This window comes from Candoia aspera, chromosome 6 (genome assembly GCF_035149785.1).
Source record: "Candoia aspera isolate rCanAsp1 chromosome 6, rCanAsp1.hap2, whole genome shotgun sequence".
Lineage (NCBI taxonomy): Eukaryota > Metazoa > Chordata > Lepidosauria > Squamata > Boidae > Candoia > Candoia aspera.
The window spans coordinates 57,117,301-57,140,711 of record NC_086158.1 but is presented as its reverse complement, the minus strand read 5'-3'; the positions used below and the strand labels follow the sequence as shown (position 1 = coordinate 57,140,711).

The following is a 23,411-nucleotide window of genomic DNA, read 5'->3' as shown; positions in this document are numbered from 1 at the left end:
TAATTATTCCAGTCTGCTCTGATCAGAGCTCACATGGACTACAGTGTCCATTTCTGGATGACAGTTGAAGCAAGTTCAGAAGACAACTACTAAGGTGATGTCAGCTCTAGGAACTGAGCCATATGAAGCATGGTTGAAGTATCTGGGTAGGTTGGAGAGCCAGTGTGATGTAGCAGTTAAGCTGTTAGACCCTAGTGGAGAGACCCAGGCTCTAGTCCACTCTTAGTCATGGAAACACTTCACCTGGTGATTTTTAGCCAATCACTTTTCAAATATCTGAAGGGTTATCACAAAAAAGAAGGAATGGACTTAATCTCTGTTGCCCTGGAGAGCAGGACTAGAGATGGTGAGTTAAAATTACAAGGAAGTAGATGTCAGATGAAACTTCCTGAGTGTATGAACTGTCAGCCAGGGGACAGGCTGCCACATGAAGTGATGAATTCTTTGCTGGAGGTCTTTAAACAGAGGCTAGAGGATCATCTCTCAGAAATATTCTGATGGATCCTGCATTGAACAAGGAATAGGACAAGATGACCTCTAACATCCTTCCAATGTTCCACATGAGAGAGATTTATAATATTACTTCGGGTCACCTCATTTCTGATGAAACAGTCTTTAAAAAACTTTTGAACATGGAAACCTAAACTTGATTTACATTCGTGTGTTGCTTTGCAATTTATTCAGTTAAAGTATTTGTCATTTAGCACTTCAGTCCTCATGCTATTGCTGCTTCTGAAGTTCTATCTCTGTTAGAGGTTTTAGAAGAATCAAGTGAAACTTACATCAGTAATCCTTTTTTATATAGAAAACTGAAGAATTCATATGAAATTGACATTAATTATTTATATAACTTTTGAATTAACTAACTTGACCATTCTGTTACATTATAGATCAGTGGACTTTGCTTTAAAGAATGTGAATTTAGTCTTAAAATGTGGTTAAGACAAAATAAAATTTGCTTCATGAATAGCAAGCATCTCAGAGAATGTTAAATAAGGGTTGGCTGCAATCACCTTGCTATTGGAGATATAATTCAAGAGTTGGAACATTAATTTAATATGATCTGTACTATTATCCTCCACAAGATTATTAATGAACATTAAACTGAATCTCGCATATCAATGATGCAATGGCCTTCTTGGCAATAATCTGGTGATAATATGTGGAATGTAAGATGACAGCAAGATGAAGGAGTTGCTTCTTGTAGAAGAAAATTCTTGACAAAACCTTACGGTTTTGCAGAGTCTGACCTAGTAAATAAGGCTTCTTAGCTTCAGCCTGGGACTGAGTGGGGAGTAAAGGTGTTTGAGGCATTGAAGCCCCCTTCAGATGGGAGATGGGAGATTCTTTGCTGAAACAAGTTTTGTGACAGCCCTATCTTGGATACATGTTATGTTGGTGTGAGTTCTTGATCCCAATTGTCAGACTGGGTCTGACTGGGTCTGACAACTATGAGTAGCATTCCCTTGATACTGAACTATTATATGAGGTCTACTGATTGCATTTGACCATTGAACTGACTTAGATAAAGCTACCTTCTTTCCTTTGCTATCCAGGCAAAAAAGTAAAAGCCTGATGTATGGTTTAGTGGGCAAGTGTGATGGTAAGTGGATTTTATTTACAATTCATATGGCCCTTTCTGCAGGACCTTGTTAGGCTGAAAAAGATGACCACTACAAAGGTGTTGTTGTTGTTGTTGTTCTCCCAGAAATGACTACAAGAAATTTAGGGGAAACAGCAGTGGGACAATATTTTGGCAGGAGTCTTTCTTGTTGCTGGAGCAAACCTATACAAGCCACCTACTTGTTATTTTAACTTGTTACTTAAATATGACAAGTGAACAACTCATATAATAATTAATTGCACAGAGTTGCAATGTAACTCTGTTATATAGGTATTATTCTGCACATAGGGCTAAACAGGGTTGAGAATATGGGTCTGTGTGCAGTTCCTGCATCCAGTGTCTCTAAATGTACAACTCTTTGGCAAGATCTTATTGTATTCAGCATTTAAAAAAAATTAAAAAGGGATATAAGTGCATTCTGGTGAAAAAGGTCTAGCCCTACAATGCTCACCCAAAAAGACTGATAGCAATACTGGAAACTGAATGTACTATTGGAGGAAAGTGGAAAACAACATACTCTGTCAACAGTAGAATCTCTGGAATGATTGTCATACATATACAGTACATGCTTTGCATGTGGGTTGCATTTATGTCTACTAGATTTATGCTACAAAAATGTAGATGACTACTAGATGCAAGAAAGTTACTGAAAACTTCAACTCTTCACTGCAGATCTGTGAAATGGGAATGAACCCACTTGTGCACCTAAAAGTCTTTCCAGCCTACTCTTCTGTAGAGCACGCCATAATATTGGAGGCAGGTGGGACCAACAGATGTTTGCTCCTAATCTAATAGTACTTATATTTTTTATCGTACAATAAATGGGTGGGGTGGGGAGATTAAATAACAGAGAAGTTTCAGTCTAAGAACAGTTGCATCCAAAGGACTAAATTATACCTTTCCAATACATTGGGCAGTAAACAAACTAAACAAGATAACAGGACTATAAAGGGAGTAAAATAATGCATAAATTATCTGGAGTAAAGAAAAACAGAGGAACAAGTGAAAGAAATAACTAACCTAAGACCCAGCTATGTACATTCGGTAAACTATACAGAGAAAACAATCTAGAAGCAAAATAAATCCTCTAAAAAGAGAGCTGAGAATATTGCACTGAATATGAGAAAATAATCTGAAAACCAAACTTTAGGGATGGATTAGCAGCAGAGATTATACATCTTGCAGCACAATTATAATAAATTTTCATGCCAATTCCCTCACTGGCTACTTCAGAGAAAGAGAAAGGGAAAAAAGAAAGATGAGAATCTTACAAAATATTTAAAGTGTATGATTATACTGTTGGTATACACATGCAGACACACTAAATATAGAGAGTAGTAATGTAGACATATTTATCCTAGCTATAGTAAGCACTATCAAGAACTGTATTTATTTATATTGATTCTAATGAATTATTCTTTGCAGAAATATGCTTCAAACTGAACAAGTCCTCTAGCGCAACCTGCATGCTGGCTGGGATTTCTGAGTGCTGAAGCCCACACATCTCAAAGTTGCTGGGTTGAGAAACACTGCTCTAATCCAACCTGCTATAGGATCCTTCATAACCAGGTATTAGACTACATTATCAGAAATATGGTTTAGCACAAGCAGACAACTAGGAGATAGATGCATACAAGGCTAAAGGTGGTTAGTAGGTCACGTATAAGATTTACTAAGTAGTTCATTATCTAAGGCTACCAGTTCTGAGCTACTAAAACCTGAACCACTAGATCCTTTTGCTTCCATCTAGCAGCCATCCACATTTTTCTAGCCCTAGATTACCAATGGAAATGAGTCACAGAATTTTGCTAAGGCAGTGTGAAATATCACCAGAAAGGCTTTGTCAAAATCATTTTTTAAAAAGTCGAATGTATTTAAACAGCAAGTGAAATAGCATAGCAGAGGGCCTGATTACTTGAGGGACTGCCTACCCTTCATAGAATCTGCCTAGCTGATTTGATTCAGCAGGGTTGGTTTGGTCTAGATTCCTTTGATTAGACATTGCCATATATTGGAACCACAGAAGTGGGCCTTCTCTGTCAAATGCCTGTCCTCTGGAATGTGGTTCCTCTGAAATCCAGGTGGCTCCCACCCTGCTGGTGTTTCAGAGGGCCTTGAAGCTGTAGCTCTTTGCCCAGGCCTTTGGTGAGGGTGACTGAAGCCCCTTCTGGGTAGTGTGGGTCTGCTTCTTGCTGTTGCCTGATTTTTGCCATCTTTTGTTCTTTGTTTTTGCTGTTGTATTGTTCTGGTTTTTTTTCTGTGTTTTTACTTGTGAATCGCCCAGAGTCACTGAGAGCTGGGTGAGGTGGAATTGGAATTAGGGTCAAGGAAACAACAAAGAACTAAAGCCCTTTCATCAGGCAATTGTCTATTGCAAGTAAGCTATCTGTTGCAAGTGTGGTATGTGGGAAAGAGCCGAACGGGCAGATAAGAAACAAGAATGTATGTGTATTCTGTAGCAACTAGGTGAGAAAAGATAAGGAACGGGGAGGAAGCTCACCAGCTCCTCCAGGCTTGTTTCACACGGCTTGCTTTTGTAGTTATATCATATATCTCTAAGTTGACACTTAGTCTATGCTGTATAATCAATGGGGGGGTATAAAAGAAGTAGGACCCCGAATCTTCGGGGTTCAGAATTTGAAGCATGAGCTTGTCTGAACCTATGCGCATATTAAACTCTTTTCCTGAATGAAGACCCGAGCGTCCTAGTCTTCATTTCTACAACAATTTTGGCGACCCAGATGGGACTGCTCGAGGGCGATTTTTCGCTGGAACGGGAGGAACCCCAAGGCGTGGAGCCGCCGCCTGGAGTCGATGCCTAGGCGCCGCAGGAGAGTTCTCCTGAAGGTCTCGACCGAGTCGACGGTTCGGTCCTGGGGATACCTCCTCCCGATTCCAAGAACCCTTCATGACAAGGAAAAGAGAGGTCTGAATGGAGAGCCAGCCGGCATGGTGCAAATGACAGGCTGAATGAACGTGGAACCAAGATAACTGAGGCAAGTATATACTTAAACTAAGGGGTACCTATCCTGCTTGAGGATAGAAGAGGTGCCTATCCTGCTTGAGGATAGAAGAGGTGCCTATCCCGCATGAGGATAGAAGAGGGGGCCCGTACACCCCCCTGGACTCGGGCCGGCGTGCCTAATGAAGTCCATGTAGGTTGTGTGGGTGGTTAAACAGTCGCAGTTCCTGGTGGTAGCCGTTGAGAGTCCGGTGCCACAGGTCGACTGTAGTGTGTGCAGAACCCAGGGAGGGCACACTAATAGAAACAGATAGGGCCGGCGTGCCCAAGTCTGTGTAGGTTGTGTGGGTGGTTAAACAGTCGCAGTTCCTGGTGGTAGCCGTTGAGAGTCCGGTGCCACAGGTCGGCTGTAGTGTGTAAGGAACCCAGGGAGGGAACCCTAGGAGAAAAACATAGGTCCGAGAAACCCTTTTTCACGCAAATACCGTCATCCCTAGTCTTTAAAGACAGCCAGCGATTGCTGGGAGACTGGACGGGAAGTTAGTGGTCTTTAAAGAGAGCCAGCGTCTGCTGGGAGACCAGTTCCAAAGGGCGGTGAAGTTTGCAGAGAAGAAGGGGGGTGACTGGATTGCCCCGAACCTAAGGTTGTAGAAGAAAATAGAAGAAAATGGGGGGGAGGAAGTGGCACCTCCGACACCCCACTGAAGTGTATGGTGAGAAACTTTTCTGATACTTTTGGGTGGAGATTATGGAGATCCCCTGGCTGACCCAGACACTGAAGATTTTTTTGTAGAAATGAGTGGCCCACCTTCGGGGTCGGCTGGCCAGAAGAGGGGACATTCAATTCTAATGTTATTAGTAAAGTCCATCAGAAGGTGACCAAAGATGGACATTGGGATCAGTTTCAGTGCATAGATCAGTGGCGATTCGCTGTAAAGCGGAGACCCGCGTGGCTGGTTCAATGTGTTAGGTTGAGGTCGGACTTTAAAATTAGCCAGCGCCTGCTGGGAGGCCGGCCCGGTTTTACCCCCTCGACAGTCAGAGGCTTAAAATTGCTGAAAAGCAAATCCAGCGAGGCTGGAGTGCTCTACCTTGGGGGGGGGGGTAAAAACAATAAGAAGGTCAAGAGAGGGCTGTACTGATCAGGGATCAGGGTAAGGGAAGGCAGTAATCAATATGGGCAACAATAAAAGTTCCAAAAGGAAGGTTTCCCTTCCAGAATTACCTAGAAACATACCTAAGGAGAGTCCGCTTGGACTCTTGTTGAGAAATTGGGAAAAAAAAAAAAGGGGGGGGGTGAGACCTGTGGGGAGACCTAGTAATTAGAATTGAAAAATTAATAGTTTTTATTTTATTTTATTTGTTGAGGGAAATGGTGCAGAGAGTCTGTGTGTGTGCTTATGTATGTGTATGTGGCATGGGCATCTGTCCTGAGCTGAGGAGAGAAAAGCTATGTGAGCTTGTCCCTTAAGGAGTTAAATGTGAGTCTGTCCCTTTATAGAACTGAATTCCTCCGCAGTAAAAGGGGAATGCGTCAAGTTTTTGGAAATCCATAGCTCTGGCCAGGCTGCGGGTCTTCCAAATTTTTGGCTATGCAATCCCGTCTGTTATCTGCTGTGAATGGAGGGACATGGGATTTGATTGTGCCATGTGTTCAGTGCTGTGAGTAGGTGACCACTTTAATTTGTGTGGAAGGGAATTGAGTAAAAGTGAATTAAATAAAGTGAAGGAGAAATAAGAATTAACTTGTGATGTTGAGATGACTTGAGAGAAAGAATGCCTATGGGGTGGTACACAATTTTGGAAAAATATGGTTAGAGAGGGGACTAAAGGGAAAGAAGTTTTTCCCTGTAATAACACCACACTTACAGGAGCTTAAGTAAAGTTATCCTAACCCCAGAGGAAGAAGCAAGCTGGATTACCCATGGGGCAGTAACAATAAACTAATGTTGCCAGAAGGGATAGAAATAGTAACTAAACCAATTATGCAAAGGGTATACCAAAGGTCACACTGAGGAACACAAGCCTTGTGTTTTGGGTTGTTTGCTTAATTCGAATTTGGAAACGAGAGCTGAGGATTGGCAACTGTATGTGGATGGAAGGTTGGATGGATGAAGTGTCAGTGATTTAGTTGAGAGTCTGTGGATTGGATTGATGCAAACCCACAATCCAAGGTGACAAGATATTCAGACTTTGTTATCAGTCTTCCCGACACTGGAGGAACAGAGGATGGTTATTGAAATAGGACAGAAAAGGGAAAGGTTGGGAGGATATTCTGGCAGAGCCCATAAATGAACAGGGTGTTTGCAGGGCAACCCCAGGAGGAAGAGAGAAAAAGAAAGATGAAATGCCTTGTTTTTAACTCAAGGTTTGCGGCCCCAAAGAGGGGGAGGCAGGGGAATTCTCGGAAGATTGGTCGAGGAGGTATTCCATGGGATGGAGAGCTCGGGAAACAGACAGGCACGAAAAGGACCTGGAGAGACGCAGGCTCTCTGGGAAGGGAGTTGAGTTGAATCACAATAGGGCAGTTGAGTGTGGATTGTCTCCAATAGGCATGGGAGCGGCTAGATTCATCTTGATGGGAGCTATCGCCCTTTTAATAAAGCATTCCTTTCTCCTGGCTGAGAGGCAGGGAGGAAGAGCTTCTGTGTTCCTGCAGGGCTGTGATGGATTGCATGTGGCAACAGCCTGTTGAGGCATTGGTGTGCAGTTTTCTTTTTGAGAGCATTTGTTTGTCTCAATGTGCGCGTACATGTAAGGTTGAGAAACTGTTTTGAGTTGTGAAAAGAGAGTTGAGAAATTATGTGAGTCTATTCCTTAGGAGGCTGCAGGTTCTGGCCATGCCTGCATCCACCATTAATTCTGGTTTTGTGTGTGTGTGTTGTGATTTGTGTAATTTGAATGCATATTATGGGAAAGTTGAAAGGTTTTTGTCGATCCTTTCCCACTTTTTTAATTGTTTGAGGAGTATGTGTGTTTCATTATTTGCCCAGTCTCACCCAAACTCCCCCCTTCAGTCTGCCTCTTGCCTGCTTGTTACAGGCTTGAGGATCCAGATGAGGGGACAGAAGGGTGACAGAGGGGAGGGGCAATGCTTTTACAGAAGATCCTTTACTCCCCCATCTTTTTAGTATTCTTCCTTTTACAATACCTTTACACACACCGGGGACAATCTTTTAAGTTTCAGAGATTTCTCTTTCTGCTGTAGAAGGACTCTTCTTGTGAAAAGGGGGGGAATGTGGGCAGTTTCAGAGAAGCAATGACTCAGAGAAGGGGGGGCAACCCCTTTGCTCTCACAGCTCCACTGCTCTGCCCCTGGCATTCCAGTTTTAGAAAAGTGTGTGTGTTTTTATAAATTTTAATCCCTCCTCAACATGGCACATGATGATAAAAACAGGAGAGGGAGAGAAAAAAAAAAATTTGGACAACATATGGTTTTAGTAGAGCTTCCATGGACTGGTATGATCTATCTGAGTTTTGTTTTTGTTTTTTGTTTTAACAATTTTGACTATGGAAACAGTCCAAACACTAGATAAACTCTTATGTCAATGCTTTCTTGTTTTTCTAGTTTTACAAGTTTTGATTTTAGGGAAGTTATTGGGGAATTAAATATTGGCAACTGAAATATAATATTGTTTTTAAAAAAAAAATGAATTGACTTTAAGTCATTATATATATATATATATATTAAAATTAGAGGTTTGGCTGTAAAAGTCTTGACCCAATTTTGGGGGTTTTGAAAGAGACTTGTTGTTTAAGCAATTGGGTCAGCCTACTTACTTAGGGTGGCATTGCTAGGGCAAGAAAATTAGTTTTATCCAAAGTAGTGCTTAGATATATCCAAAACTACACCTACCAATCTAGTCACATGGGACAAACACTTTAGGGGATTGTGTGTCTAGAATATTTATTTGTCCTGGAATCTTTTTGAAAGCCAAACAGGTGTGTGTGAGAGATGTGTGGTATGCCAAAAGGACAACCCAAAGACCAACCAGGTTCAACTCCAGGGGAACCTCCAAAGGGGGGTGGCCCTGGGGTGAACTGTTTCTTAGAATGGGTGAAAGGCTTTCTTTATAGGCTAAAAAGACACTTGGAGGGGCTAGGACCAAAGGCAGGATTAACATGGACACAGGCCTTTTTAGTGACAATACTAAGTCTCTGGATTGCTCCTAAGAACAGACTAGCAGTCAGTCCATTTGAGATGGGTGACTCTATCTTGGAATTCTTAGTGGAGAAGTAGGAGACATGCATGCCATGGGGAAGAAATTTGTCTGCAAGCATTTGAAACAGTTATCTGCGCAAGTCTTGTCCTTGTCTCCCTATCTACAGGAACACAGAGTCCAACTGTTGGAACAGCAGACGCATCCTTTTAAGTCTGGAAATCGAGTTAAACCAGACGGAGGGGAGTCAGCAACTGAGTTGGGAGAAACCCTAAAGAAGACACTGGTGTTGCCAAATACTGCTGGACACTGGACTGTGCAGAAAAAGAAAAAAAAAATGCGCCTGAACTTTTTTGTCTAATACCTTGTAGTTTTGATGACCATACGGGTCCCTGAACCTGGAAAAGAGAGTCACAGGGTTCAAGGGAAGCTTTGAAGATGCACTCAATTTAGAACAATAGGGAATTTATATTTTCATATGAAAAGGTATTAAGATACAATTCTGAAATCCAGCCTACCTGTAGTATGGAACTATGGTTAATCCACTGGTTTGGATTTGTTAGCCTTATAGGCTGGCGCCTGAGTCACAAGTGGACTGATGAACAACTATTGAAGGAGGGTGAAAAATTTAACACCTTAATAGCTTTAACTCAGAAAATAGCTTGTCAGGCTAAATATCTTAATTGCTGGTTGTGTGGGTTGACAACTCTTCATGGTGGACATGGATTTAGAAAAGGCTGATGGGCTCTTAAAGAGGGCAGTGGCAAAATTGGCTCAGGAGGCGAAATTGAGGTGGCCCCAGGCCTTGCCAATTGCTCTCCTGAGAATAAGTATTCAGACATCCGAAAGACTGGGGCTCTCCCCTTTTGAGATAATATAAAGTCTTACGGGGGAAGAGAAAGCTCCAGCTTTAGGTTTGCCAACCTCAAGAAGCCTTTTGTTTTGTTTTGTTTTGTTTTGTTTGCTTCCGAAAACAAAGGGGTTGCAAATGGGGTACTAACTCAGAAATTGGGAAATTGAAAACGGCCTGTGGCAAACTTCTCTAAGCAGCTGAAGCACAAGGCTGGCCAGCTTGCTTGTGAGCAGCAGCTAAGTGGCCATTCCATTTACTCTTGCATTTAAAAGGGGTACTTTAAGACCCAGAAGGAATGAGAGAGATGCACCGGGAGGATCATTTGACAGTGAAGTATGTGTAGACGGGGTGGAAGTGCCTAGGGGAGTGCCGGATGAGGTCAGGGCTAGAGGCTAAATTTTGGTGGGATTTGAATCCTTTCTGTTTTGGTGGGTGACGGTCCACGGGGATGTGGATTGGATCAACTACATCTATTGTGGCCAACAGGGATTCATGAACTGTACCGGAGATGTTGTGAAGGGTATTGCAGAATGGTTGGATGCCACTAGTGGGGTGGCCTGGGAGAGTGGAATGGCATTGGATGTGCTGTTGGCGGAGAAAGGGGGAGTCTGTATGGTGCTGGGGGGGAGCTGTTGTGCCTTTATTCCGGGCAGCACAGCCCCCGATGGAACTGTTGCTCGGGCCTTGCAGGGTCTGGCTGCACTGTCTGGGGAGTTGATACTCAAGGATATCTAGAGGCAAGAAACATTTTACAACAATTCGAGTTACAAATTGAACAAACTGATAAAGATTAAAAAAGGGGGGGAATTGTAAGGTATAGAAAAATACAATTTGTAAATAAGGAAGATCTATATATATATATATATATATCCATATAAAGCAATATCATATAGATCTTGGTTGGGGGAGATTTTAAGGTATAAATACTAATATTAGCTAATAGCAAAGGACCAGGGGAAGTGGCACGTATGCCCAACAGCTGATCCTCTTAGGATTGAAATCTTTAAGAACTCACCACCAGGAACCGGGGAAGTTTTACTGCATCCCACTGCTGGGTCACCCCCGGAAGCTGACCCTCTACGCACTGGAGAAGCTGTGGATAATCGTCACCCTGGTGACTCTGGTGGGGGGAATGAGGGGAATTAAGGGGAACACTTTTTGCATTTCAAATTTTGGTAGATGGGAGTATGTGGAAAATCTAATCTGTCAAATTGTTGCATTGAAATAGATGAAAGTGGAAAAGTGGTACACGAAATCACAGATAGGATGGTGAAACTAGCCCACGTACCTGTACAGACCTGGAAGGGACTGCATTTGGGAGACGTTTTTGGGGAATGGTTCCAAAAGCTACCAGGACTCCAGGCTATCGTAGCCCTAATTGGATTGATCGCTGTGGGGTGTGTGATATTGCCCCGTGCGATCACCAACAGTATCTCACTATTGGCAAAAAGGAGGCTACCTCACAAGTCCTGGCCATGTGGGAATATCAGTCTATCCCCAATGATAACCTTAGTGAAAGTAATCTGCCCTGAAAAGGCTGAATACTTTCAAAGGGGGGAATGAGGTGGAATTGGAATTAGGGTCAAGGAAACAACAAAGAACTAAAGCCCTTTCATCAGGCAATTGTCTATTGCAAGTAAGCTATCTGTTGCAAGTGTGGTATGTGGGAAAGAGCCGAACGGGCAGATAAGAAACAAGAATGTATGTGTATTCTGTAGCAACTAGGTGAGAAAAGATAAGGAACGGGGAGGAAGCTCACCAGCTCCTCCAGGCTTGTTTCACACGGCTTGCTTTTGTAGTTATATCATATATCTCTAAGTTGACACTTAGTCTATGCTGTATAATCAATGGGGGGGTATAAAAGAAGTAGGACCCCGAATCTTCGGGGTTCAGAATTTGAAGCATGAGCTTGTCTGAACCTATGCGCATATTAAACTCTTTTCCTGAATGAAGACCCGAGCGTCCTAGTCTTCATTTCTACAACATGGGCAGTGTACAAATTTAATAAATAATAATAATTGACATAAATACTGTAAATATAACGTGCAAAACTTTCAGAATCAAAAACATATGTGGTTTCATCTGAAGTACTTATTTAGATCAGGTACTAGCACAGAAGTAGTTTTAACTCAGCCTCCCTATTTCTTCAACTTCTATATTACAAAAATGTTTGCCTTTGAACCTTCTACTTTCATGCTACTCTGGACTGGGACTATAGCAATAGTAAAGGATTAAGGTCATGCTGGGGACTTCAGTATGAACTGGGTCCCTCAGAGTTTAGTAAGAAAACAAGCAGACATAGCTGCATGCAACATATTAAAATTAACATTCAATTTATCTTTCAGGCAAAATTTTCATGCTGCCTGAAGAAGGTTTGGGGTGAATTAAAGCCTACGTCCCTTGGCTTAAGCTGATTTGATCTATTTTGTTGCACTGCAAAGGTTGATTGTCTTGGTAATTCAAAGAAAACAAGTTATCAAACATCTGAAGAAATTGGGAGGTTACTACATTTCTTGAGATCATTAATCAATCACCACACTTGTTCTGGGTGAAGGTGAAGGACAATTTCACCTGAGAAATATATTTTCCCAAGCATTTTGCAAGATGCAATCATGGTGTATATTGCTGATAGGTTAGAACAGAGAACTAAACAGAAGCTAGTTCCCCTTGTGTAGCAATTACAGTGCAAGCCCGAAGGATGAAAAATGAAACTCATGTTGACTATCATGAGACATTAGTCTAGGCAGAAGTAAACAACTTTTCACCTGCCAAGACTGCACTTAAAAACAATGTAGCCAAAATAGATGTAGGAAGGGCACAGGACAATTACATATATTGACATCATTAGAGGGAAAAATCTGAGATTTGGGGCTCATTATTTTATTTGAGAGAAGTTAAGTTTTCTTGGTTTGCTAAACCTAAGGCTTGGCTTGGCTTTCCCACTAAAAACAGTTTGGTTAATCATATGTTTCAGCAATTGTGCTAAAGGAATTTGTGGTCCAACATGCAGTTAATGGAACTGGTTGCCCAGTCCTATGTTAAGGCAAGTGGAGGCTTCCTCTAGATCTGCCCCTTTTAAAGGCCAAATGGGAGATACAGTAGGTCTTGATCTGATGCCTGGAAGCTATAAGGTCTGGATGTGGAGAAATGGGCTGATATATAACAAGCAAGATACGTTAACTATCAAAGTTTGTGCTCCCCAGAAAGAGCTGGTATATGGTCTGTAAGTTCTCAAAGAAGTGGAAGTAGCTTCCAATCTTCTTTGCAGCAGTTGTAAGTACAATTATAAATTTACCTCTTACTCTATGGCTACAACATGGTTACAACTTTTTTGTATCTTTTTTCTTTCTTTTCTATTTTTCTTTTACTTTTTTCCCTTTCTTGCACTTCTAGCTTTCTCTTTGATTTGTTTTTCTTTTCTATTTCTTACTATATATTAGTTTGTATTAGTTTTTAATCTTCCTTTTAAAAACGTTTAATAAAATTATATCTATAGCATACAGTGTATGTATGTATATATGTATGTGTGTGTATGTATGTGTATATATATATATATATATACATATACATATACATACATACAGAGAGAGAGAGAGTGTGTGTGTGTGTCTGGAGGTTCTCCTAGTCTCTTCATTCCTGTTAAATGAACAAATGGAAGGTGTGAGTATGAGTGTCCTCTGCCAGCAACAGTTGGTGTGCCAGGTGGGTGCAGGTGTTTCTGAACAGGAGGCACCAGCAGCAGTCACTTATGCTCTTGTCATCTCACAAGTGGGCTACTTTAATGTGCTCCAAATGGGATTGATCTCGAAGACAATCTAGTAATTGCAACTAGTGCAAATTACAATATAGCCAATGTGCTAACATGGACAATTCAATATTGCTACATAACACCAGAACTGTAGGAATGACCAAGTACAATTCAAAGAGTTAGCTATCACCTTTGAAGTCCTACATGGCTTGAGGCTATTTAAGAGATCATTTTTATTATATAGAATCTGCTTGCCCAAAGTGTGCCTGCAGAGAGTGCTTGCTGAGAGTTCCTCAACCCTATGAAGTACAGCAGGAAGGGACTCAGAGGTGACCATTTCCTGCAGGAACTCCCCTCTTGTGGAATGCCTTCCTACCAGAAATAAGATTTGTGCCCTCACTCCTGATTTTTAGAAAGCTTTTGAAAAATTGGCTGTTGAAAAGAGAATTCTGGGACTGAGGCACAGATTGTACTTGGGATGACTGAGAACACTAGTACCATGAATTTTAAGTGCTGAATTGTATGTGATGGTTCATTAATACATGGTTATGTGTATGATTATTAGGCTTGGGTTACGATTTTGTATGCTTTTTATGGTTGTCATATTTTCCTATAGTGCTCTATTACTGCATTCTTTCTTTATGAGCCACTTACAGTTGGAAGATTTGAAGTGGTACAGGAGTAATAGCAAACAAAGACCTAAACAGAAGATGTAACTAGTAATATAACATTTCCATGACATTCATATGCAAAATTAATTCAGATATACAGTATATCCAAGTATTATTTGAACTGGTGTCATTTTCTTAATTCTTTTAGGACTTACTTTTGATGTCATCATCAAATTAGAGAAGGCAACATTTTGAATTATTGCTAAAGATTAATACTTCAAAATTTATACTGTTTTTCAGTGGTTATAATAGTTGGGCGTAACAGTATACATATTTCATGACAAACCTGGAAATAATGATACAGTGGCATTTTATGCTATTCCATACATTTATTATTTAATATTGTTTTTTAGCAGTCCTGTTATTTCAGAGGAAAACTTTCTCCAAGCATTTGCCCTACTTTTATATTATATACTTTCTAAAGCAGTTACACTGGAGTTGTTTAGCATGGTCTAAAGCATGCTAAACAACTCTAAAGCATAGTCAATCTAAATGCATTTTCTGAATTCATTGATTAGAACTTTTTGTATCTAATGTTAATTAGTATTGGATTTCTTTATAATCCAATACTGAATATGTCAGATATACAGTCATGTGCATGTTTTCACTATTGCAGGATCAGAGGAAATGGTCAAGTGGAACTTGGATAAAACTTCACCACTACTTTTGGGACTCTAATCAACATTTCATTTTTCTTCCATGCAAATGAAAACCATCTGGATACATATTTTATGAATTAGGAGGCATAATTGGCATTGGTTCTATTTTAGTGTTATTCTTTGCTTCATTTTCTTAATTTTCAGTTCCACTGAAGACTACTTTTTTTCAAAAGTAGAAACATCTTCATCTTTCCAATTTGGAAAACAATTTCAATAACATCACCTCTACAATAATTATTTTGGAGGATCAAATAGATATCAAAGATATGATGGCAGTAAGAAATTTGCAATCTGTTTATTACTTGAGTAAGGCAATTATTGTTGTTAGTCTACTGTCTTTATCAATGAAACTGAATATATCTGTTGAGGCAAAAAAGAAATCTGTATACAATTTTCATATGAATTATAAGGAACCTTATACATTATCTAGTTCAACGTTTGGCTTAGTGCAGAAATCCACCAAACCATCCATGAGAGGTACCATCCAGCCCCATTTGAAAACCTTCTACAAGGAGAACTTTATCATTATTCCAGGCTGATTGTTTCACCACTTAACAGCTTCTCCTACCTGGAAGTTCCTCTAACTTGAAGAATAAGTTGCCAAGCACTCCTTTGCCCACTAAAAGAACAATATCCTTCCATTAAAAAACAACAACAACCTTGAATCTACTTTTTTTTAAGGCACTTTGCTTCACTAAAACAAACCTGTCATCTATTGTTGGCTTCATATTTCCAAAACTGTTCAGAGAACTACCTCCAAATGGTTTCGCTCAGGCAGGCCCTTGCTTAAAAAGAAGCTAAGCAGTTAGCCGGCTCTTAATTACCTGCTGCACTGGTTTCTACTGCTTATTCTGAGATAGAAGACTGAGTGAATGAAGCTTCTTGATAATGAATAGATTTTCAAATAATACATTCAAGCTCTAACACTATAGCTAAAATTACAAAAGGAGAGGGGCAGGAAGGGAAAATCCTTGTTACATTTTAGGGTCAGCCCGACTGCTGCTGAATGAATCACAGAAATTATAACAATTATGAACATTTATAAGAAATTTTCCAATTCACATAGGTTATTCCAGTTATACAATCTGCAGTTTCAGAACATTTCTGTTTGTATAACACAGCTACACAGAATTCTGCATGCTGTTTGTTGAAATATATAAAACTGTTTTTCCATCATTGTATAATTATCACTATAATTATCCCCACAGTTGCAAATTAGTCTATAATAGGGACTGGGAAATTGAAGCTTTTGAATGAATCTGACCTCCTGAAGAGTATTGCCCACCTCCCACAGTACAATGAAGAAGAGAGGAAAATGATAGCAACAAGACAAGGAAAAAGAAGCAGCTGTGCACTTAGTGATAAGGTTAAGTGAGCCTCTTTAAACGGTTTCACATGAATTATAGTTGCCAACTAAGTCTTTCAGTTTAAGTCAAAAGCCCTCAATCCATTTCTGCAATGATGAGTGCCATTTTGAGAAGGTCTCTGTACAGAAAGTACCATCATCAGGTGCTTAGACAATTACTACCACCACATTAAGTGGCATGTTAGTTGAACAGCTGACCATTCTCAATTTTCAGTCTTAAATTTATTCTAGCATATTTTATCTGAGATTATGGATGACTTGCTCCTTTATAATGCATACCATGTAGCTAGCTGTACATACTTATGCCTGGCCTTTTTAAGATTAAGCATGCAAATTTAAATGATTTTTTGTATTTTTTTTTCTAGATTATCTGTGACAGATTCTGACTCTGTTTACTAGGTTATTCCTCTAAACAAAGAATTTGTCCAGACCTGCTCATACTAGAACCTAATTAAATCTGTATCCAAAGGTGCTTTTCCTATGATGCAGCCTGAGCTGATCGTCATTTAGCCTAACTGGGCAGTGGCCTCACCGATTTACCAGATTGCTCGGTGTACACATTTATCAGATTCTTAAGGAGAGAAAAGGAAATATCTGGAAAAATAATCCATGTCTGGATTCTTGTGGATTCAGATTAAGGTAGAGTAACTTTTTTAAATCAGAGGAGAGGTGGCAATGAAACTACCTCAGGATACAAAGGGAATCTGGAAGGCCACTCTTACTTGTCAAAGTGATAAGTTAATATCAAACAAACCAGATAAACTAATTTGGACCCAGATCTTTGCAACCGGAGAAACAGTTCAAAGTCAGTCATGCCACTATGTGCATTATTTCATGAACCAGGGACTATGGGGATGGTCCTTCTTCATTGCTGCCCCCTTCTCTGTAACAGTGTAAAGCATCTTGCTAGGACTTCAGAAGGCAAGACCTGATTCTTCCAGGGGACCTTTGAGGAATTCTGGCAATTTGGTATATTACATTTTAATCCTCCTACAGTATATTGGGGGCTAAGCCATTCAGAGTTGCTTTCAACTGTAGCAGCATATAAGCCTTAGCAAATACATATGCACATACATAATGTCTACACACACAAACACACACACACACACACAATGTTATGGCTTTCTACCTGTCTGGTTTTCTATTAAGTGCTGGACGTTATCTAAAAGGGGGTTGAGAGTATGAAATGCAAATAGAAAAGCAATGCAACTATCTATGTCTTATCAGTTTTGATTTACTTTTCTTGGTATAAAGATAACTTAGTTTGCCAGTTAAGGCAGAACAATTTGAGATGGGTTTAATATTAACAAAATATAAAAGACTGACTGGAAAGCAAACTGATTCTAGTTCTAAATAGCCATGTATATATTGATCAATTGGCCCAGACGTCTTGTTCAGTTTTAACTTTCAAAAAAAGGATCCAGTTCTGCTAGGACAATAATATTGGATTAGAACTATAGAATTTATATAGGAGGATTCCTACCTGATTGACCAGGTGGGGGAACTCCTAGTGATCCTCTCGGCAGGCATAAAAACACAGTGAGTACTGCTGCTTTGTTTCCTGAGCATGGCTCGATGGCAATTGGCTTTGGAGAACCCTGGAATTAAGCAAAAATAATATATAGAATTATCAGATTGAGATTATGTTCTGGCTTTACTTATTTTCTTTAAAATTCAAAATACATTTCAACCTAGTTATTTTTTTAAAGCAGAGGGCCATTCCACACAAATTCCAAAAGGTCTTTTGGAGCCTAGAAATGCATTATGGCATAATTTCTGAAGGATTATGGACTGATTCTGTAGGGTTATGCAGGAAGTTTTATGGCATAAATGTGGTAACTTTAACATGCCATAAGACTTTCTTTTTTTTCCCACTCAAGTATGTGAATGTCTAGGTTTTTCCACAAGTACTTCTAGTTATCTTTTAAAATATTATTTATAAATTTAAATACAAATTTTCATGAATAATTTGGACTGAGTTAAATGAAAAAAATACATACAATAATGGATATTAATTTTCATTCTAACAATGTAGCAGCGTATAATATTACTAAAAATTTTAGATAAAAATCTGATCATCTAATTAACCATTTCAACACTCATTTCTCAGTGGATAAGGATCACTCAACAATTTAACACACGGCACAGAGAGAGAGAGCTTTGTTTGTGACAGTTCATCCTCCTCCAACAGAATACAACTGAGCTACAGGATTTATTTTAAAATGAAACTCACACTGAAATGCATCATGTACTGTCCAAAAATACATAATTAGAGTTAGAAAAAAATGTTATTTAAACATGAAAGAAAACAAACAAAAATGTTTAAAAATAAAAGTGACATAGAAGATATTAATGAAGTCATATAATTACTGAAAATACTTATTTGCACATTATCAAAAATGGTGATCTCAGGAAAACTGCAGAAAAAAACACTGAAAATTCAATATTTACTAAGACTGCCATTTATCTATTTGCATTATTTCTTGTTTAAAAAAATGTTATTTGATTCACTGTATTCCTTTGAGTATTTATTTATTTATTTATTTATTTATTTGCTTAGCATTCTATGCTGCTAAATTCCCATAGGCTCTTTGCAGTTTACTGAACATTACAAAGGTTAAAATTAAAACAACAACAACAACAGGTAAATATCTGACAAACCATGTCAGTGCCATTCCACAGGATAGGGTAAACCTCCATGTTCCCAAATGCCATCCTAACCAAAGTCTTTATGGTACTTTGGAAGCCCAATAAAATAGAGGATTGGATACTGGATGAATTGCATCCGGATGCTAACTGGCAGCCCATGCAGCTACTGGAGTCACATGGGTAAATTTCAATGTGCCCATAATTACCTGAGCAACTGCATGTTTCTTTGTTTCTTTATTTATCTGTCTAATTTATCCCCACCCATCTCCTCCCGTCAGGGGACTCTGGACGGTTTACAACAATTGATTAAAAACCATAACCATAAATACACAGAATAAAATACAGTAATAAATAATATAAATAGAGGTAAAAATAAAGAATCCAAGTGGTGAAGAATCTAAAACCGTCCAAGTGTGGGAGGAGTGGCCTATAGCAACCATCCCCATGTAGATCTATTCCCCCCTCCACCCCAAGCGAGGCAGCAGAACCAGGTCTTCAGACTCCACCAAAAGGCCAGGAGCGATGGGGCCAATCTCACCTCCGGGGGCAGCATGTTCCATGTTGTACCACCTGAAGCTTCTGAATGGTTTTCAGAATCAGCCCTGGGTGGAGTGTATTGCAATAGGTTAGGCATGAAGTGATGAAAGTATGAATGACCATGCACAAAGTTGCCAGTACAGAAATGGCTGCAATTGGCATACAAAGTGTAATTGTGCAAAGGCTCTACTTGCCATGGTTTCTACCTGCTATTCCAGCAGGAGCCATGAGTCCAGGAGCAGCTTCTGTTTCAGGAAGCATATTCACTCTAGTGTAAAAGTTGGAATATTTCCAGATTCAATCTACAGCCATTCCATTTTGTTAGGATAGAGCCTGAACCTTTTTTCCTCATTCAGGCCCTCACAGTTTCCCAGCGCTGGATCAAGACTTTTATTGCATCAGCTGTTTGGACAGACATGGAGATGTATAACTGAGTATCATCCAAATATTGATGATACCTGATACGGTATCTACCATACAGGTAGTCCTCACTTAACAATGGTAATTGGGACTGGAATTGCCATTGCTAAGTGATGCGGTTGTAAAGAGCAACATCATGTGAATGTGCCAGTCCCTGTTGCTGTCATTAAGCAAAACCCATGCTGCCATTAAGCATGGCGTCACATCATTGCCATTTGCAACCTTCTGCTGGCTTCCTCATTGACTATGCTTGTCAGAAACAGGAAGTAAAGGTTGCAAATGGTAATCATGTGACCGCAGGATGGTGCAAATTGTAATTGCAAGGACTAGTCATATGTACCACTTGTTCATTGCCAACACAAGTTTGAACGGTCCCTGAATGAGTTGTTTTTAAGTGAGGACCACGTGTAATAACTTCTTCCAGCAGTTTCATGTAGGTATTTGTCAGCTCTTCATGGTAGACTAGACTAGGAAACCAAAGTAATGCAGGCCAATATTACTTTTATTATAAAAATATAGTAACAGAATCTTGCAAGTCTAAATATGCTTCTCCTCTCCCATCCTTTATCTTTGTGAGAACAAGGGAGGGTCTTACCTGAGACGTTTTCTCTGGTTACAGTTCTGCCCTGGACTCAGGGTTCCTTTATCTGACCATTGTCTTGGTAGCAGCTCTTCTTCCTGTCCCTAAAGGCCATTCCCTCATCCTACTACAGTATTAAACAATGGTCACTCCATAATGGAGGTCAAACGGACCCAGGTTCTCTTCATTCACAATCACTGACTAAAAACAACCTCTCAGGAAGGAGAGCCACCATAAACACTGTTGCCTAATGCAGCTCCCAGAGCTTGCCCAAAAGGATACAATTGCTAACGTATCAAAGGTCACCAAAAAATCTAGCAGGACCAGAAGGATCATACTTCCCCTGTCCCAGTCCCACAACAGGTCATCTATCAGGATGATTAATGCATCTTCTGTCTCATACCAGGGCTTGATTCCCAGCTAACAGAGATCCAGATAATCTGTTTCTTCCAGGGTTATCTGTAGCTGCCAGCCACTTTCTCAACAATCTTCCCAGGAAGGGAAGGTTGGAGACTAGGCTGTAATAGTCTAAAATAACCATGTCAAGTAATGTATTCTCGAAGAGGAAAATATATTTACCACCATCCAAACCCATGCCTTTGCCACCTCCTCGGCAGGTTTCATTAGCCACATGGGACAGGAATCAAATCCATACAGTAGGTAGTTGACTAACAGTACAGAGTACCAGTCAATTCCTTGGAATCCACTGGTATCCCAGATAAATCAGAGTCCCTTTAGATCAGGAGGGAGAATGAGAGACAGACTGAGACTGACTGCCTACTCAGGAACAATCCTCACCACTGTCAACCATTAATTCCAATGGTAAGGCATTCCACAGAACTGTCCAACAGACTTTCATGGATCTCTTCAAAGGTCCTTTGGAATGTTAGCGGATCATCTACACTGGGTAGATGTATCAAAAAGATCCTTTCCCCTGCACAGAGTGACAGCATTTGGAAACCTCCATTGGAACCAGAGAGATATCTGACTATTACAAAGACTGATGGAAATGTACTAAACCTCTAAAACATTCTCACCTGCTCCCAAACAACACAATAAACGGGTCTGTTGCATGTGTCAGCCCATGATCACCTGGGACAAACCCATGGTTGTCAGGGTGGCCATGAACTGACAAATTATCTTGCAGAGGTGGCAAGTTCAAGTCTCCCAGCATTAAATGACCTGTGGCACTCCAACACGACCCTCACAATTAGGTCTGCAGCAGAGAGGACTGTAGAAGAGCTTCCTTTGCCTGGTCTCTAAAGCCTACCCTCACAAATAGGGCTTAATATCCAGTTATCTGCCAAATGGGGCCTCTGACTCCTCGCAAAGTCCCCTGCATGACTGTTACCATCCCCACTCTGGTGCTCTGGCATTAAGCCCAGTCCAACAGTGAAACAAGATAAGCCCATCTTATCAATAGAAAAGTATGTCTAGAATGTATAAAGGTACTTCAAATCTTTGTTCAAAATGTGAACAACATGAAGGGACATTTTACCATGTTTGGTGGACATGCAAAAAAGCTGAAAAAAATTGGATACAAATGCATACGTTAATCCAGAAGATTTTAAAGGTTAAAGTACAACTAAAACCAGAAACTTTTCTTTTGGGATTAATGGACAGACAATTAGAATAAAATCACGGAACTTTGTTTTTATATATGATAACTGCAGCAAGACTACTATATGCTCACAAGTGGAAAGATTCAACACTACCCACAATGGATAAACGGCTGGTGAAGATGATGGAACTTATGGAGGTGGCTAAAGTAACTTATTTGATCAGAGAGAAAACCTTATCTACATATGTGGCTGACTGGAAACCCCTTATAGACTTTTTTGCATGAAACAGAACAAAATGAACTTATGATTTGTGGTTTTGATGATTAGAAAAAGAAAAACTGGATAATCGAGAAAGTGAGCTTTTTTTTTTTGTAATCGTAAAGTTAATTTCGTAATTGTACTTATGTTTGTTGCAAAAGAGACCAGAAACTTCTTCTATTTCTTTTTGTTCTCTCTTTTTGCACTTCCTTTTTTTTTCTTTCACTTCTTATTAGTTTGCATTAGTTTTTGTGTTCTTTGTAAAACTTTTAATAAAAATCATTTTTTTAAAAAACTGATCAGCCCATATCCATGAGGGACATTGCATCCTTGCCCAGATTTAAGTTAATAAAATATTATTTATATATATATAAATATAAATATTTAATTTAATAAAATAAAAATAAATATTTTCCTCTCCTCACAAGTCCTGCTGAGCTGCCTCATTGTGGCGGGAGGGGGGTGCTCCTGGGAGGGATGACCAAAGGAAGTCAGGAGTGATGCCAAGAGTATATACTCCCAGCAGGGTCACCCAAGGCATGAAGGTCATCCAAGCTGCCTAGCTAAAGAAAGCAGGCACCTGTACTGGGAAGCAGGGATATATTGGGATGCTGGAGGCAGATGATCACTTTAGTAACAATGGCAAAGGCATCATCTCCCACTACATGGGAAAAGACAATGGTAAGCCACTTCTGTATTTTTAACCAAGAAAACCACATGGATAGAAAATATAAAATGATTGACTATCTAGTGCTGGATGATGGGCCCCTCAGGTCAGATGGCACTTAACATGCTACTGAGGAAGAGCTGAGGATCTTTTGGAGTATTAACGGTGTTTATGATGTGGCTAGATTATAGCCTTCAGGACGTTTAGTTGCTGATGTTGCCATACAAGAAAAGAAAATCCAAAGCTGCAAAGATAGAATTATACTAGCAATGTGGAACGTAAGAAGCACTAACACAGAAAAGCTCAACACAGTGAAAGATGAAATGAAACGACTACAAGTTGACATCCTAGGCATCAGCGAATTGAGATGGACTGGGATTGGACACTTTCAGTCAGAAGAACACATTGTTTATTACTCAGGCCATGAAAAACAAAGAAGAAATGGTGTTGCTTTTATAGTTAGGAAAAGTATAGCAAGAACAGTACTTGGCTACAATGCAGTCAATGATCGAATAATATTGCTTAGACTTCGTGGATAACCCTTTAATATGACAATCATTCAAGTTTATGTTCCAACTACCAATGCAGAAGAAGGTTGATGACTTCTATAATCAAGTTCAATTGGAAATCAACAGAACATGCAAACAACATGCAATCACAATGCTTGTGATTGGTGACTGGAATGCCGAAGTTGG

The 23,411-nt window shown here is 39.9% G+C and overlaps 1 protein-coding gene across 1 annotated transcript in view; it reads right to left on the bottom strand.

Annotated features, from left to right (window-relative positions):
- The window catches only part of ATRNL1 (attractin like 1), a 609,453-nt gene that overhangs the window by 76,779 nt on the left and 509,263 nt on the right, over positions 1-23,411 (bottom strand). The window contains exon 28 of the mRNA XM_063307208.1: positions 17,527-17,641. Within this exon, the coding sequence (XP_063163278.1) occupies positions 17,527-17,641 (115 nt within the window). The remainder of the gene's footprint in view (positions 1-17,526; positions 17,642-23,411) is intronic.